This window comes from Acipenser ruthenus, chromosome 20 (assembly GCF_902713425.1).
Source record: "Acipenser ruthenus chromosome 20, fAciRut3.2 maternal haplotype, whole genome shotgun sequence".
NCBI lineage: Eukaryota > Metazoa > Chordata > Actinopteri > Acipenseriformes > Acipenseridae > Acipenser > Acipenser ruthenus.
In genome coordinates, this window is record NC_081208.1 from 4,463,513 (window position 1) to 4,481,236 (window position 17,724).

At 39.5% G+C, this 17,724-nt stretch overlaps 2 protein-coding genes across 4 annotated transcripts in view; one reads left to right on the top strand and one right to left on the bottom strand.

Moving 5' to 3' along the window:
• LOC131698834 (nucleolar complex protein 2 homolog) overlaps positions 1–7,604 on the bottom strand; it is a 28,859-nt gene extending 21,255 nt beyond the window's left edge. The window contains exons 1-9 of the mRNA XM_058993230.1: positions 7,509–7,604; positions 6,188–6,337; positions 5,428–5,608; positions 3,417–3,542; positions 2,998–3,112; positions 1,711–1,801; positions 1,235–1,313; positions 745–855; positions 410–523 (exon numbers count right to left, since the gene is read on the bottom strand). Of these exons, the coding sequence (XP_058849213.1) occupies positions 410–523; positions 745–855; positions 1,235–1,313; positions 1,711–1,801; positions 2,998–3,112; positions 3,417–3,542; positions 5,428–5,608; positions 6,188–6,337; positions 7,509–7,528 (987 nt within the window). The 5' untranslated portion in view covers positions 7,529–7,604. The remainder of the gene's footprint in view (positions 1–409; positions 524–744; positions 856–1,234; positions 1,314–1,710; positions 1,802–2,997; positions 3,113–3,416; positions 3,543–5,427; positions 5,609–6,187; positions 6,338–7,508) is intronic.
• An 86-nt stretch (positions 7,605–7,690) lies between these two features.
• The window catches only part of LOC117425760 (kelch-like protein 17), a 22,547-nt gene continuing 12,513 nt past the window's right edge, over positions 7,691–17,724 (top strand). For 2 of the 3 annotated variants that reach the window (XM_058993231.1, XM_058993232.1), the window contains exons 1-5: positions 7,691–8,208; positions 9,271–9,406; positions 14,539–14,800; positions 14,943–15,064; positions 15,876–16,097. In XM_058993231.1, coding sequence (XP_058849214.1) covers positions 9,401–9,406; positions 14,539–14,800; positions 14,943–15,064; positions 15,876–16,097 — 612 coding nt within the window. In that variant the 5' untranslated portion in view covers positions 7,691–8,208; positions 9,271–9,400. The remainder of the gene's footprint in view (positions 8,209–9,270; positions 9,407–14,538; positions 14,801–14,942; positions 15,065–15,875; positions 16,098–17,724) is intronic. The other variant, XM_058993233.1, reaches the window with a different exon arrangement.

The following is a 17,724-nucleotide window of genomic DNA, read 5'->3' on the forward strand; positions in this document are numbered from 1 at the left end:
GCAACACTGTCAACATGCACCATATTTTCTGTGCTGGGGTCTGTGAGAAAATCTATGCAGTAACAAGTTACATTATCAGAACATATTTAACCCTTTCAACACTGCAGGCCTCTAGTCAGGTCTAGGAATAACAACACATACACCTATTGATCTTGTGTAAATATTCTATCCGTGCAAGATTTTGAAAACATTCTTGGGGATATTTTTTTTGTTGTTGGATTTTACAGTACTGCTGTTTTCTAAGGGGTAATCCCACAAATAGATGGCTGTCTATATATTGTTTCAATCCAGGGTGCCGTGTAATGCTCCAATACAATCCAGCTGTGGCTTAACCAGGCAAGGCATAGGCTGATCAAATCAACCCTGTAGTACAAAAATTGTTGGTTTTTTTTTTTTCCAGAAAATGTACCTTGAGCACTGGATTAAGATACACATCTTGCTTGTGTCTGCAGATTTTATTGAGAGCTAGGAAAGCCAGAACTCGGACTGTCTCTTTCCCTGTACTCCACTGGGTGATCAATTGCTATAAATAAAAAAAGAAAATGAAATTTAGCACATTGATAACATAAAAAAGAAACATCATAAAAAATGCATAGCTTCCATTTTATAATGTTATAGGGATGTTTGATTAATGCCAGCTGCCACCTGATCATTATATATTACAATTTAAATGCATATTTTGATCAAGATGAATATGTATGCATCATTTACATGTGCAGCACATCATTGTGAGGCTTGCCTTACCTTCAGGAAGTGTCTGCATTGCTTAGGGAGGCACAGGTAGTAAGGTACCATTTGGTTGGCATGTCTCAGCACAGCGCTTACAACAGAAGCTTCTGTCAAACATGATAAAAGCTGAAAAGAAAAAATGGAATAGGTTATGTATTCTGTTCCTGTTTTTAAACAGTATCTTTTTTTTATTTGCTGGTAGTGTAGTGAAAGTGGAATCCTGGGCCTGTAATTAACCCTTGATGTCATCTTCGGTACAGATATTTGATAAGTTGCACTTTTTTTAAGATGGAAAATAAAGTGTACGTTTTCAACGGGCAGGGATTAGTTCTGTGATACTTTCTGACTCGGTACAATAAATACTGTACAAAGGGGGGGTTGATACCTCTTCAGACAAAGCTGATATTCTCTTCTTACCATCTAAGTCACAAATCAAGATGACATGTACAGTATTTTCACTAACGGATTCAATCCAAATGAGCTGCAGACAGAAAGTGAAATTTACCTGAACAAGACCAGCGAGATACATTTTAATGTTGATTTGAGCCTTCTGCCACCTAGGACTAGAAGATGGGAGCACCAGCCTAGGAATGAGGGAGACATCTTGTTTAGTGAAGTTTTAAATAAAAAAAAATATACCGGTATGCAAGACTCTGAATCTGCTACTGTCACAACACAAACGTTTTGGTGCATTTCAGTGAAATGTATAAATCATTAAAACAGTCAAAGAATTTCACAATAAAAAGTCAAACAAATGAATACATTAATACAGACTTCTACAGCTGATTCGTAGCTTGAAGTGTCTGTGGCTCTAAACATGGCTGCTGTTTAGTTTATAAGGGACATCCCTGGCATGAAATAGGGACGACTTTTAAATTAAAAAAAGGGTCCTTTATTAATAATAATAATTAAAAAATGGTATTATATTTTATTAATTTTAAAAGCCCTTTTTATTGATTAAATGTAATTTAACACGCTTACTTTTTCTTGTCTTTATCTGGCTTTAGCTGAAGCATCTTCTGAAGAGCTACAAAAAGGTCTCTCATGCAGAAGGACACCAGGGCATTAAACACTGCAAGGGAAAGGTTTACGTGGTGTTAGTAAACAACTAAAAGAAACTCTCTGCTGTACACTTGCCAGCCATACTGCTGCTGCAGAGGTCGAGCAGAAAACAGTGCAGACAACAGCCTCCTGAAGGAAATCAGTACATTACAAACGAATCGCACGTGAAAATAAAGCCAGGTTTTTATCCGCTGCACATCACTGCGTGTTATTTTAATGCCACCCTCATAATGATAACACGAGGCCTGCAGTGTTCCGATGGAATATATACTCATGGTCTTCCAGAGGAGTGCATTTTTCTCAGATGTGTCTTATTCGATTTACTTTAATGTTTTACAGAGACCATTAACTACAGAGGTCTTGCAGACAGCATAGGGTCAGATGCTTTAAATGTTACAAGCATGTCTTCTGTTTAAAGAAAAAAAATGGTTGCTGGCCTTTAACAGCAGGTAACCTGACAGATGTGTGACGGGAAGATTATCAATAAAACACTGTCACCTCTCTCTTGAAAAACACTGCCATTACCTCTCTATGCATGTAGAGTGCTACCAATAAAACATCCTAGTTCTACAAATAATTATAGCACATGATAGTGGGGTTTTTTTCTCGGTATCTCCACCAAAATCTGCTGTCCCAGCCCCAAGATCTGTGAATAATATCTTTATATGAAAGCAGCATCTGTGTTCCATCTGCTCATCCTAAATTCCTGTATCATTTCAATAACAGAACACACCACCAATAGTGTTTATCTTAACACAGGAAGGGACATTGTAAGAAGCTTACAACTAGCTCATCAACTAAAACTTCCAAAATAAGTACAGTAGCCAAATGCCAAGTTTAAAAATCGAATACACAACGGTTTTTGTTTTATATGGAAAAATGCGTGCTAGCTTTCTTTCTTTCTTTCTTTAATGTTCAAACTGATACTGATACTGTGCTGAGCATCCCATCTGAACGACAGAGACACTGCAGCTTCCAAAAACAAATCAGCAGTAATTGGGATTTCCACTAGAGGCCACTAGTCTGGAATTGAGACCTTTAATTGTGAACCGCAGTAGGAATGATGCTATGACTCCATGTGACGTGAAGATGCAGTATGATTCAAGCACACAGTACCTTTACATTTTGTAGCATAGCATTCATTTGCGTTGCTGCATACCATTAGTACCTAGCATTGATTAAGAGGGTGCAGAAGGAGTTATGTACCTGAACTGTCCTCCACTTTGTATTTGCCCAGATCTACTCCATCTCCTTTAGTGGTAGCCACTGCTGCTTTAAAGGCCTGAACGATCTCCCGAAACAACTTTGCAGAAAGCTCATTCTGTTAAAAACAAGAACATTTGGAATCGTGAGAAGACTCAAGAATACTTTCATTCTGGAGCACCAGACACACGGTAGTGTGTGAACTGCATTGCTTTCCAAATGTCATACTGTGTATTATACAGTAGCTCTATGGAAACACATTCCGTTTTCTAATTGGCTTACGGAGCTGTCTAAAACCACCAATAAACCGTCTCCTCCTAAAATTCTAGAATTCTCTATTCTAAAGTTCTATACAGTAAGATACCACTCTACAACTCTATTTTAAAATCAGCAACATTAATATCAATGCAAACCAAGCTTACCTGGACAGCCTCTTTCCACTGCTCCACCATCTTCTCTGTCACTCGGATAACATCTCTAGATTGTTTAGATTTCGGTGCTGCTTCTTCCTCTTCATCATCATCGTCGTCGTCTTCATCGCTTGCCTCCTGTTGGTGAAATATTTCAAGAGCTCTTACAATGTATACATGCAATAAAAATACAAACGACAGACTGTCACAGACATTCAATGATTCAATATTGAATCTGATTCTGCAAATGCATAGCATTTCAGGGATGTATTATTACACCTCTATAGAGAATGGATATAAAGACAATAGTAAAACTACTCAGGGATAAAGTATAGACTTCATATAGCTGGTTCAGTACAATTAACTTTGCCACTGCAGGTACACATGCTGCTAAATATGCCCAATAGAAATCAAAAAGATCAAAACGCCAGGGGATTCAATCACAATACAGTAATACTCACTGCTCTATCAGTGCAAACATTTCAAATATATTCATGATTATGCACCATGTGATTTATTGTTAACACTATTTTCATAATAAAAAAAATGTAATTAAAAGATATGGTTTAATCAGACCAGTCCAGGCTTTCTGCACTTTGACTACATCCTGCCTTCACCTCTAAAACAAGAGAACCACACAGTGTAGCTCAAAGAACCGTATATGCAAGGATGGAAATAAGACTCCCATTGCATGGCAGCAGGTTTTACTACGAGTTTAATAAGACACACCTATGCACTGTGGCTAATCATGCTTGTAGTTAAACCTGGAATGGGTGAAACTGTCATGTAATACAAGTCTTAATTCTTTCCCTGCATGTGGCACAAGAGCCTTGCATTGGACAGCCCTAGGATAGAGGGTCAAGCCCTGCTCCTAGATTTCTATAGCCATAAGTTCTGACCGGAATTGCTTTGAAGCTGTTGGCATAGTGACTACAGAGAGCATGCAATGCCATGAAACTAGGTGATCTGACATGCCATAACAAAATTGTATGGTATTTATAAAGTCGTCTTAAATGCATGCAGCAGTAAAATAAAATATAAAATAAAACGTATCATTGAAGATCTATAATTCATTAGCATCATAACATTCCTGCTTTTCATAATTACATTGATGGTGCACATCAATGTAATTATGAAAAGTTTAAAGAAAATGACTCAAAAAGGGATTTAATGAAATTAAAATGCTCTTTCCCCTCCACATGTGGATTAATGAATTCCTCTGTCATTTAATTAATGCAGCTGTAAAGACTTCAAACAAGATGAAAATGAAACAGCAGATCTTTAAATTTAAGTAAACCTAAACAAGATAGCTTGTGTGGTTTGCCCCATAGCGCTGGTTTCAACATCCACTAAAACAGAATACTGCAAGTGAAGCTAAGCAACAGTACTAGTGTGTAGAGATATGGTAAAAGTACTAAAAAATATATTGTCAGTTTTTCATCCATTAATGCTCTATGAAATGCTAAAGCTGGCCAGCAAGAATTAATGTAAGGTAATCAGAACTGGGAATTGAGAGATTACAAACATCATACTGAACAGCTGAAAGCTTGCTTATTCACATGACAAACGTTGGTTGAGAAGGTAGGTTTTATGCATTTTTCCCCCTTAACAATAACTCTGGTTTTAGATGGATATTTTATCGGCTGGTTTCACAGACCCTGGTTAGCACTGAACTTGTACTATCTTACCTGTACCTAAGGTAACACTGGGAAGTCTGTGAAACCAGCTGTACAAATGAACATTGCGCTGCGCACTGAGGTCCACAGGCACAGCATTGTGCACTGAATCCTGTGCTTTCCCACCATTACATCTTATTTTAGAAGCATTTGTTTGTTGGAATAGTTAGTAAGCATGACAAATAATGATCGAAGCAAAAACAACTACAGATATACAGAACACACATAATAGGATTTTAAAAAAGACATTAATTATTAGAAGACTAGGGAGCGTAGATAGTATAAAGTCACACATATAATCAATTTAAGATCTGCTTTAGCAATAAGTTAATCAAAAAGAAGCTTACCTCCAGGTGCTTCGGCAGCGTGTGGATTTTACTGTCTTCATCGTCTGAGCTGTCGGAGTCATCGAAGTTGAGCAATGATCGATCATTGTGCTCCAAAAACTTGTAAAACTCCGGGTCCTTCTGTTTGAGCCTGGAGAGCTGGTCTTTGTGTTCCGAGGCCTTGCCTACCTTTTTCAAATTTCTAGAAGAGAAAGGAAAAGGAGTGCTTGTAGTTCCAGTTCAAGGAAGAATAAAATCATTTCAGGTGCAAAAGTAGAAATAGCTCAAGCAAGGTATTTTAAAATGACCGTGGCTGACTTATAAAAACAGAGTTATTTATTATACCACCAGTCTCCTATAATTACTGGTAGAGGAACCAATAGAAGGTTTGTGGGGGAAAAATCTGTATGACCAGTGGGCTGTTCCATGTTAATGGACAGGGATGGAAAATCAGAGTCCCCTTGCAGTGTGGTTTGATCCATTTATGGCTTTACTATAAGTCTAAAAAGACACACCTGAGCTTGCTACCTATACATTGTGGATAATCAAGCTCGTAGCAAGAAATGTGGAATAGGTGAAACTGCTATGCAATAGCGGCCTTATTTCTATCCCTGACGGACATGTGATGATCACCTTTCTGGCAAGCCCAAAACTTTTTGATGATCTAACTTCTGTGTATTAAGAAAGAACCACAACCACAAAATATTGCCATTGCTTACCATTAGTGTGATTGAGGATTTATCAGTTAACAAACTCACCGCTTTCAGGAAACAGTACTTACTTTGCTTGTGTTTTGGCTGTGAGTTTTGTCTTTCTTTTGATCTCTCTATTTCCGCTGACTGTTGTTTCTTCTTCCTCCTCGTTCTCACACTCGTCCTCAGAGTCAAATCCAGAGACAAGAAACTCGTCCACGCTCAGTTCTTCCAGTTTCCTGGTACAAAACAAATCCTGATTTAAGACAAAACTCCAAAATCTAATATAATGAAGACGAAAAGAGTTTGAAAAGAGGAGAATACAGGAGGGAGCAGGATAGGACTGACTGCTAGGGGACAAAAAAATGTTACCTTAATATATTGAATTACATACCGCTTTGTAGTTTTCTATATACTTAACAAAAAGCGGACAAAAATTGGAAAATGTGACATTTCGAAATCTAACATGAAATACTGTATTACTATTATGGCTTCAGGTAGACTTTACAATATCATGTTGTAGTTTATTTGATACATGATGTTAAATAAAAGCTCTAAATTATGTTCATATATTTTAATTGTTTTTACTTTTTTATTATTGTCTCAATTCCCAAATTCTAGCTGATGCAAAATTTTTGGACAGCTACTGCAGTCTTAAATAGTTTTTTTTTTTTTTTTTAAGACGGCCTTGTTGCCAGTGTCCACAATTAAATGTGTTTAACATTTAACTGTAGACATTAAGACTCCCATCTTAAAACCAGCTTGTCCCTGTGTCAGACTAATCCAAAAGGGTATATTAAGGTTACAAAGTGCACCTTCAAGCTGGTACAGACTTACTTTCATTGTAACAAATACATTCAGCTGTGAATAGCAACAGCATAATGTAGGTCGGACGAATTTTACAGTAGTTGTTTTTTTTTTTTTTTTCTAACAGTACCACTTGTAATATAAAGTATATATATTTTACATGTACAAAACAACACCATACGCCCAAATATAAATGTCTTCTATTGAATTGATGCTGGTTTATACACACACGAGTCTGAGTGAGAAGCGTTACCACGTGTCACTACAAATTTAATGTTTAAATAACACGGTACAGTTTATTGAACAAATAAATGATAACCATGATGTTGCAAGTTTGTTCACCATGTTTGCGGGTGTATTTACTGCATCCCAATACACGTGGGGTAACAACATGAGTAAGTTACTCGCCCGTGTTTGCAAAACAGCAAGACTTTATTTTTTTTTTTTAATGAATTACTGTCCAGTTTTTTCAATTTAAAACCTAATTACCCCTGCCGTTATACCACCAGTAGCAAGCGTTAACACATTTCAGGTAGCCGTAGTCACAGATTTGAAGTACACGCAACACAAACCCGTAATATTTAACAGTATTTAAAATCTCACCTTTTACTGGTGGCTGCCATGCTTGCTCTACGCAACGTGAGTGCTGTTCATGTCCCACAATGCGGCGCGGCAGCAGGCCGGCGCAGCGACTTTGATCTACTGTTTCACAACACAATATAGTAGAGAAGTCAGGAGGGTGGGCAAATAAAAAAAAATAACACATTGATTCACTCCGCTTTAAGGGGCCAACTGTCTTTATTATGTCGCTGTTATATTAGATTTAATATGCATTAGCATTACCATTGGCCATATTTACAAAGCAATTTGCCACCGTGATAAATTACCATGCTTTTTTCGAACAATATTAAAATAAATAACGAGCTCCTACATGCATTTTAGTAGTGTTTGTTTGCTAGTTCTGTAACACTAAAAGCATAACAAGCCACCTCTTCCAGGTTATCACACAAATAACATGTACTACATTTGTAACAGTAGTTTTAGAATCTCATTGGCGGTCTTTAGAATTTAAGCCGAGTGGGAAACGATAAACAAAGTATTATTCCGTATTGTCCGCTTCATTCCTGAGAGGAAAGAGTTGTGTTTTGGTCTGCAGCAGGCATGTGATGATGAAGACCCTTCATTGAAGATCGCCACAAAGAAGTAGATCTGAGGGTGTGGATATTACAGTATAACACTTTTTGGTTTGGTCTGTGCAAAAGCTGAAAAAACAGTCCTTTCTGTACGACAAAAGCCAAACTGGGTGAGTGTTTTTACAATCGATACTTATTTTTTCGGTACACATAAGGTGGCTTGAGTTGACAATGACTTGACGCCACAAAGATTATTATTGCTATAAACTTTTGGGAAAATGTCTTTTAAAATGCAGAATGTATATTAACAGAGGATTGTACGTGTAATGTTGTTCCATTGCCTTATAGGGAAGGAAACATGCAGAAAATGACAGTGTAGCCTAACTAACTTAACTAGAAATGTAATTTTAGCATGTGATCAAGTTTTAAATATGTCATAGTTTCTGTGCTGACTGGTGTGTGTGTGTGTGTGTGTGTGTGTGTGTGATGTGGTGCTGTCCTGCATTTTACTGTAAATTGTTTTTAAAAAATGCTAGAACTTGGCAAATATTCAGATGTATCCTCTGATTTTAATTGGTGAGACTGTAGTTTAGTAAACAGTAAAACAGCATCTTACATTTTACAAATCTACTTGCTTATTTACAATTACAGCAGATAAAAAAGAAGATAATTTTCTGGTTTACACAAAAATATAAAAACTTGCAGGCGCCGGTGTTGTCATGCACGTAACTAAGAGACAGGGGATAAGTTGTTCGGTCAGAAATTACAGCCTTCGTTCTGTATACAGTAAATCAAGTGGCGTGCCCTCCTGAACGTGCATTTAAGGTCGCTCTGCAATGCTGCAGTAGTTGATTTTAAACGCCCAGGTTACACAAAAGAACGACAAGAAACGCTTTTCATACAAAGTCAATTTGAATATCTACATATGTATTCACGCATTTTCGGATATCCGACTATGTGGTATTCCTGTACAGTTACTGCAGCTGTGCTAAACCGCTGGATTCTGACGAGCCTCCTTAAACAGATAATGGCACTTGTTTGGTTTGCATTTGCGTCAATAGCAGCTCTGAGACTATGAATTTCATTTTGCCTGCATTTTAAATAGACTGTATGAACTTCAGGGCGATTGTTCATTTTGTTTTATTCAGTATTACTGAAAGAAAAGGTGTTTGTTGGCTACATTACCGGCTGTTATTAAAATGTGTTTTTTTTCCCCTATAAATGTTTGATAGGATGGCCCAGTGCCATACCGCATTCTTGCTGAATAGTGAGGAAAGGTAAAGTCGAATCAGCAACGAAACGGGACTAAGGGATCTCAACAGAACGAATCACGTCCAAGCAATGACTGGGTTCTACTGACATATGTATGTAAGTACAAAACAACAATACCAATACATTTGCTCATTTATCTTTGTGTTTATCTATGACTAAGTATTTGGATTCCCTGCTAGTGATTTTTCTGCACTGAGGTACAGTGGTATTTTCCTGGTAGGTAGGGTATCTGCAGTGAGGAATAAAGTAATTCATGATGAATACAGTATTTACAGCTGCTTTATCTAAAGGCCTCTCTTTCAATTTTTTTTTCATTAAAAAGGGCAATAGTTTCAAATATTTATAAGAAATATATGTTTGCCTGCCGTACAATGTGTGCATCACATAGTACAGATTCAACGATACATGATTACAGACAGCTGCACAAACTCAAATACTGTAGTGTTGTGATGCAGAATGTGATTGTTAAAACATCTCTGTGTTGTTCACATGTATGTGCAAACTCAATCGTTCTGTTAATCTCAAACAGTTTTGTTTGTAGTATATGTTTTATATAATGCACAGTGCTTGTACTAGTTTGTAAGGATGGATCTGTGTCCCTTTGCTTTGCAGTGCACAGTGAGGTACAAGCCCGTAGTTTTTAGTGTGCAAGCTGACATACGGATGTATGATGTAGTGACAGGTGGGACTTGTCACTGTGTAGACATGGTGTGATGCAGTATCTAGGAATCATATTGCAGGTGGATACTAAACCCGTTTCTTTGTCCTTATCGATGTCCCTGTACTACCACAAACGTCACCAAAACAAACAAAAAAAAACAATAAGGGACCAGGGTCCTCATTTGACACCTGACACGCAACCTAGTTGCTAGGTAACCTCGTGTTTAACCTCATCCCTGCTTCTCTGGCTCCCAGGTCTAACCTCGAGATGGCCACTGGTTCTCCCCTATGGTTGGCTACAATACATGTTGCAACCAGCAAACTCCTGTCCTCTTCCAATCACATCTGTGCCAGGATCCTGACGCTTCCCTAATGTGTGCACACCAGCCTGTCTTGCAGTTGCCCAGGTTTAGTTTTATAGTGTTTATTGGGATTTCGTACCCAATTTGGAACTCAGGAACAAATCAATTGGTTTTTTGGAACTTGGGAACAAATCAATTGATACAATTTTTTTTTTTTTTGTAATTGACAAATCATGTGGCAAACATTTGTTTGAAAAGTCTGTGTTTTTTTAGATAGACTCACAAAAATGTGGGGCTTGTCACTTGTCTTGTGTTGATAAACTGTCGGCGTAAAATTTTTAACTGTTCACAATACATCCGCAGCAAAGGCAGCATAATATATATTTTTTCTTTATGTGCTCCTTTGTAGTATAAATAAAGCTTATATCATCAAGGTCCCCCATCTGTTCCTGCTCACCAATCTCCAGATTGCATCTGTTTGAATTAATTGAAAAGCAGACTGCTCAAGTCATGAAACATTGTCTGTTATTACCCGCTGATTCCCTTTCATCTCTGTTCCACACGTGACACCCAAACAAGACCAGGCAATTCAATGAGAAGATAAGATTAGCTAATCCTATGGCTCCCCTAGTGAAGGCACAGGCAAGCAGAGTGCAGGAGGACCAATGCGATCAGGAGCTTGCCGGTTCCAATCCCAGTTGCTGATCTTGACTGGGACCCACAGGGAGCGCTGTATTGACCTCCGTTCCCCCCCCCCGTGGGCTGGGGAGGAATATTGGTCTTCCTTGTCATTCCACAGCGACCCCTGCTGGTCGCCAGCGTAACCCTTGCCTCCCGGGTTCAGTATCTTGGAAACACTCGGCAGGTGAATAGAGGCGATGGGCATTCCATTACGGCAGATTATTTAAAACCTGGTTTGTGACCTCAGACACCAGGAGAGCGTGAGAGTAGGCTGTATTAGTCAGAGAACTAAAAAAAAAAAAAACTATATATAATTGTTATGATAAATAAAATGGAATATGCGGAGGCTGTGTTTCGGTCAGCCTGTTAACCTTTTCAAATTAGTGAAAGCGATCAACACACAGGCGCTCCTATCCTGAGGGTTCTGACTGTAAGAGTGTTAAATGGTGCCTCTGTTCAGAAACACCCTCCCAAGTGTTATTGAAATATAATGATGGCATCACTTCTGTGGATGGGTGATGCTTCGTGGGCTGATGTTTGTAGTTCCTGCACAGCACAGCACCCCAGCTATTGCACTAACCTCAGTTGCAGAAATGCAAACGTTGAATTTTCAAATTATTTACACACATGGTACACTAAAGTCATGGTAAGATGTCATAAAGAATGTGATGGTCCTCAAGAACTACTTTGCATGGCCTGTAGTAAATTAAATGATCATCAATGGAGCGTTTCCGAAGACTTTAAATAATTTTTTTTTCCTCTTATCACCATTATCACTGACAAACAGAATCTTTTGTAGTCTTTATTATTTGTGTTAGTTAGATTGATTCATCTTTTGTAGTCGCAACCAAAAATAGAGTCGTGCCCTGTACAGAATAGCCACCATAAACACTGGGTGCTCCAGGAAAAAAAAAAAAAGGTTAAAACATAAAGCATGTTTTAATTTACCTTCCCAGCAGGATTACTGTGTGACAACTGCATCTTGTTTAGATCTGGATGAGGATGATTTATATTTCATTGGCACTAACTTGCTGCTCAACCTTTTGTTCTTTTTTTAATTAAGAGAGAAGATCAGATTCACTTTGTGGAAGCTGGAGCACTGGAAAACATGAAAACTTAGGGTACACTCTGCTTTGTGGTGCCCCGGTGGTAAACCCACCCCCCAGATCTACCTATTGAAGAACGTGAAGCGTGTATTTTCTGATGTTAAATACCAGCAGTTTATTTATTAGAACATTAGAGCTGTCACATATTTTTGAAGGTGTAGGAGTTGTTGTGGATCATTGTTCTCTTTGCATGGTCTATTCCAGTTAAGAACAAATTTGAAAGCCTTGATCCATGTTAATCTACTAGCTGCTGCATCGCCAGCATGCACACCCTATTTGTGTTAATCTTTTACAATAAGTGGCTAAGATGTGGAAGGTTGTCTGAAGCCTGTGGATTCAGCAACGGCACTGAGCTTGATCTAGGTGAATTATTATTTATTGATTTTTTTTCTTCTCAAGAATAGAATATATACATTTGACAGCGTGCATTAATACAGCACATTTTTAGACAGCGTGCATTAATACAGCACATTTTTAGACAGCGTGCCCAGTTTGCTTGTATTATGGCTTATTTATGCCTTAACGATCGCAGGCTCTCCCATTGCACCTCGACTTCTTAAAATAAATGGATTATCTGTTTGCACCGTTCTTGTAATAACCTGTTAGTTTCTCGTGAGCTGATGGGGTCCTTTGCAGAGCCTGAGCACTCTCCCGCTGCCTGCCTCTAACTAACCCTATCCAATATTTTTTCTTCCAGTGTGGTAGACCGATCACTGCGTTAGCTATTTTAAGAGGTTAGTAGTCAGCAGTGTGCGTAGGTGAGAGGGAGCATCACTGAGCAGAGGTAGCATTAATGAATACCTGGAGTATGTCCGTGTAGGAGTATTGAATGAACAAGATGGGAGCTGCTCATGAAATGTTATGGTGGCTGTTTCTATTCAGTGGTTACATTTAGCTCAAACAAGTGGATGAACCCTGTTGGGAGATTTCAGACAATGTGGCAAACAAAAATTGCTCCTGACATCATCTGTCTGTCCCTGTCAAAACTGAGCTATCCTACCTCTTAGGGCAATATGTATAGAGAACACAGAGAACTAGCCTAATTCACATGCAAGGCTGCATGTATTAACTTGTGAGGAATATAAAGCGTGGTTCAAGTAATACACGATGTGCCCTGCAATTTAATGAACAGCTCACAGCTTTTAGCACAGTTCGCATCCCTGCAATGACAATGTTCTGGTGTACGCTGCCACAGCAGCTGTTTGCAATACATTTTACAAATAAAACATATATCGCATTGGGCATTTTGCTCTGAAACAGTGCTAACTTTAATAAGTAAGCCAGTCTCATTATGTTTGCTTATTTCAGGTAAGCGGGCTAGTTGTACTGGATGGAGACATAGGAAACTAATTTCATTTGCACCAAGTGTAACAGAGAAAGCTTTATTTAAAGGAGTGCATTTGTGTCGACTTAAACAACTAAACCTGTAATGATGCCTCAATGATTCCCGAAAACATGAATTGTAGACAATGATCCTGCACATAATGCAGTATGCACTAGTAGAAAAGACTGGTTTCCCCTTAAACAAATCCCTCTCTGAATGCAGTATAGCTACAAAAGCCTAATCATTGCCACAGCAATCTATTTTAGACAGTGCTTTATTAACCCGCAGTGTGTGGGTGTCAAGAGATGTGTAGGGTCGTCTGAGAGGGCGTGCAGATTGAACACAGTGTTCCCGGCGCTAGAAAATAGCAGACTGCGAGTTATTTTTAGAAAAAGGGGGAGAAAAAAATGATTCCAGTACTAATAAGGTAATTCTCTCGAGTTTTAAAAGGTAATTGAACCTGCTGTTTTCGTGATTTGGTCAAGGCCTGTCTGTATGCTATTTTGAGCACTTAATGATTTGATTACTATAAGAAACATTTGCAGCTATTGACACGGATGGACAACAGAAACGTCAAGGGCTGAGTATGGCACAGCAGATGCTTAACCGGAACCTCGTCCATATGCACAATCTAATCAGATTCAAGTTACCTGCTTGAGGAATTGATGCCCAAATCCTCTAGATGATCTGCAGTTTCGTACTGGAAGCAGGATGGGGGGTTTAAATCGAGTTAGAGTGCACACAGGTTCACAGGAACCCGATTTTTAGTTCTGCATGTAAATAAACTGTGCGCTTTTTCTTTTCGAATTCAAACAAAATCAATTCCAAAAGGATCAGTGTCTTTTTGAATGTAAACACACTAACAGCCCAGTGTTATAGAACTGTTCTCAAAGAAAACTTAGATGTGTATTTACTGTATTCCTTTAAATGTGCTCCATACAACTGTAAAATAGTGTTGCATAATAAATATGCTTTTACTTCTATAGAGTAACATACTGCAGCACACACATAATGCCAGGTGGTATTGGATAGAGGAACTCTTTTCTCAGCTTGCAAGCTCCTTGCAAGATTTTGCGTTGCAGTTTCAAGACCCCGATGGAGGCCTTAGCCGAAGCGTTTGTCTGCTTCTGATCGCTGTACCTTTTGGTTTTGCAGTCGCAGAGAGTGAAGTCTGGCAAAGACAAAGTTCCCGAGCGGTCGCCTATGATGGAGGGTGGTATGCAGCTCCTCAACAGGGATGGTCACAGCATCTCACACAACTCCAAGCGGCACTACCACGACTCCTTCGTGTCCATGAATAGGATGCGGCAGCGGGGAGTGCTGTGTGACATCGTGCTGCACGTGGGGGCCAAGGAGATCAAGGCACACAAGGTGGTGCTAGCGTCTTGTAGCCCTTATTTCCATGCAATGTTTACAAGTAGGTACTCCATGTTGTTTTTCGTCTTCATTTTTGCAGATTTTCTAGATGGTAATCCTTAAAAGGCTGTGTTTGGCGTTACTATTGTGACGTGTTAAAATAACCTTTTCTTTGGTCTCTTTATCGAATACTCTTTCCGCAGACGAGATGTCAGAAAGTCGACAGACCCATGTGACTTTACATGACATCGACCCGCAGGCCCTGGAGCAGCTGGTGCAGTATGCCTACACGGCGGAAATCGTGGTTGGAGAGGGAAATGTACAGGTCTGTTTAAAATCCCTTTTTCATTCAGAATTTTTATTTAACATTGATTTTTGCACCCGAGTAACTTGCTTGCTCGCCTGGTGGGATCAGTATAATTAAGCCATATAGTTTGCCCAGCTCCTCAGGGGCGCTGGAACTAGGGGTGCTGGGGGTGCTGCATCATATACAGGGATTACAGTTTTGTTCAATGGCTTTCAGCACCCCCACTTTAAAAATGGTTCCAGCGCCACTGCAGCTCCTCTGTATACACTCCATGTTGTGCTCGCTTCCTGGTTCCAATCCACTGCAGAGCAGCACGCAGACTTTAACAAGGCCTTTTGCTTGCCGTTGACAGCCCATGCAGGGCTCATTTGAATACTGCTGCAGGAGTCTGTTGTGCAGCGTCTGTGTGATTTCATTTATTTCAGCTGTCTTCCTGATGAATACAGGTTCATACACAAGTGTGGCAAACAACTTTCTTAAATGTGCCGACGCTACAAAACCCTTCGAGTAAGTAGTTGCAAATGCCCCCCACCCCCATCCCCCTCACAGGGACTTAGATAATCTACACCTATTTCTATTTCAATACAATAAAGTGCACCGTGCAAAAAACGTTTCCGTATTTATGCCATAGGCACTGTTTCAATCACATGCCGTTCCACTATTACTTTTTTGAAGGACTATATCAAAATCACTGATGTTTTTTTAAACGTAATGCGGCTTATAGGTAATGCGGTCAACAGTGTTTGCTTTAAAGAATGTATTTGTGGTGCAGTACGTCACAATGAAGAACAAGTGCCTCTCACGGAAACCCTTCCCACCCTCTCCTCAGACTCTTCTACCTGCTGCCAGCCTCCTTCAGCTCAATGGAGTCCGGGACGCTTGCAGTAAGTTCCTCCTCAGCCAGCTGGACCCTTCTAACTGCCTTGGCATCCGGAGCTTCGCGGATACACACTCCTGCAGCGACCTGCTCAAGTCGGCTCACAAGTACGTCCTTCAGCATTTTGTGGAGGTCTCCAAGACAGAGGAGTTCATGCTGCTGCCACTTAAACAGGTAGGGGGATACGAGGGGCTAACTAAGGTGCGTGTGCGTGTGCGTGTGTGTTGCTGTATATTTCACTGAATATAGGTGTGGTACATTAAGTGTACATAAAATAAAAATAAATCATACAATATTAAATTATCGTCAGGTCTCCTTTTAGAAAGCAGTTTAACTTTAATTCTTTTACTGTTGATATTTTCCTATGCATAAATAGTACATATTCGGTACTGTTTGTTGTATGGGTGATTGTTTGTGATGGAGATGCTGTTAGACACACTTCTCCAAAACGGCGAACTAATTAAGAAAACTGCAGCACGCGGCAAAAACAAACTGTGATCCTTTAAGAAAGATGAATGCTTTCCCATTCCCAGGGACCGTGCACAGCCTTTGTAATGGATCATTACCACACAGCGAGGGCCAGTGCTCCTGCCTGGGACACTTTTAAAATGAAAACACTTCCGCCTTGACTGGTGCCTTTCTCCTTATGCAACAGACTTCCAGATGCTTTTATTAGTTTGTGCTCCCATGTTTTCTTTCTTTGCGCTGGAAGACAACAAAAGCCAGCAACAACTTGCATCCATACATAAACTTACATTATAATGCCATACAAAACACTCCTAATTACAAACCTAATCTCTTTTAAAAGTCTATTATTAGTGACTGGTGGTGTTTAAACTGTTCCAAAAAGAACCCGCTCTGCAAATGTCACAGTACTGAATGTTATGTCCCACAGACATGACTATCAGTACGTGATGTTATCCATTTTAGCCGGGAGAGGAATATGTCTTGTTTGGCTCAATCTACATACATCTCTTTCAAGACCAGTTTTGAATAGAAAAAGCAGAGATGAACTTTCAATAACCATGAGATGGGCTACAGAAATCAGGGTGTCGAAAGGTTTGAGACCAAAACAAAACCAACGTATTAAGACTAAAGCAGCTGTATGATACACATAAGGGGGTGGCCATATGGCTAAATAGCTGCTACGCATATTCCTGATTTATTACCTGCATTTTAAAAGTGCCCTCTTGCCCAGCTGTTCTGTCCCATTCCTGTCTTCATCACATTCCGATGGTGTTGCAGTATTGGTTCTAAAAAACAGAATTAAGATAAAACTGTCACCTCTTGCGCTGATAAATCTCCCGACTAGGAAAGCATGCTCTATTTCAGGGGTGGCCAAAAATGGCCGCTCCACTCCTGGTCTTTGAATGGTTTAATTAAACAATGTGTCCAGACCCTGAAGTAGTTAATGATCTCACTGTACCTGCTGAACCTGGAGTGGAATGAGCCTCCAGGACCGGGATTGATTGGACACCCCTGCTCTGGTTACTTGGTGCTTACAGAGTTAAACCAGATGCAGATGCTGAATCTGTGTGTTTGTATATTTTTTATTGGAGCGCTGACTATAGAGGGTATCTCATGAAGCCGCTCTGTAATGCAGTATCAGATAGTGAGCGTTGTCAGATTCTGTGTATGAAAATGGGAAATCGGGAATAGGAGTCGTGAATTGGTCCCCTTTCACTTGGGGACCCCTGTCATGTGCGAAAAGGATTTAAAAGCTGCCCAAATCCTATTGGCTGTTGTTTTTATCCTGGTCCCCTGTAACTATTCTGTCATCTCAAACCTCCCTGACACCTGG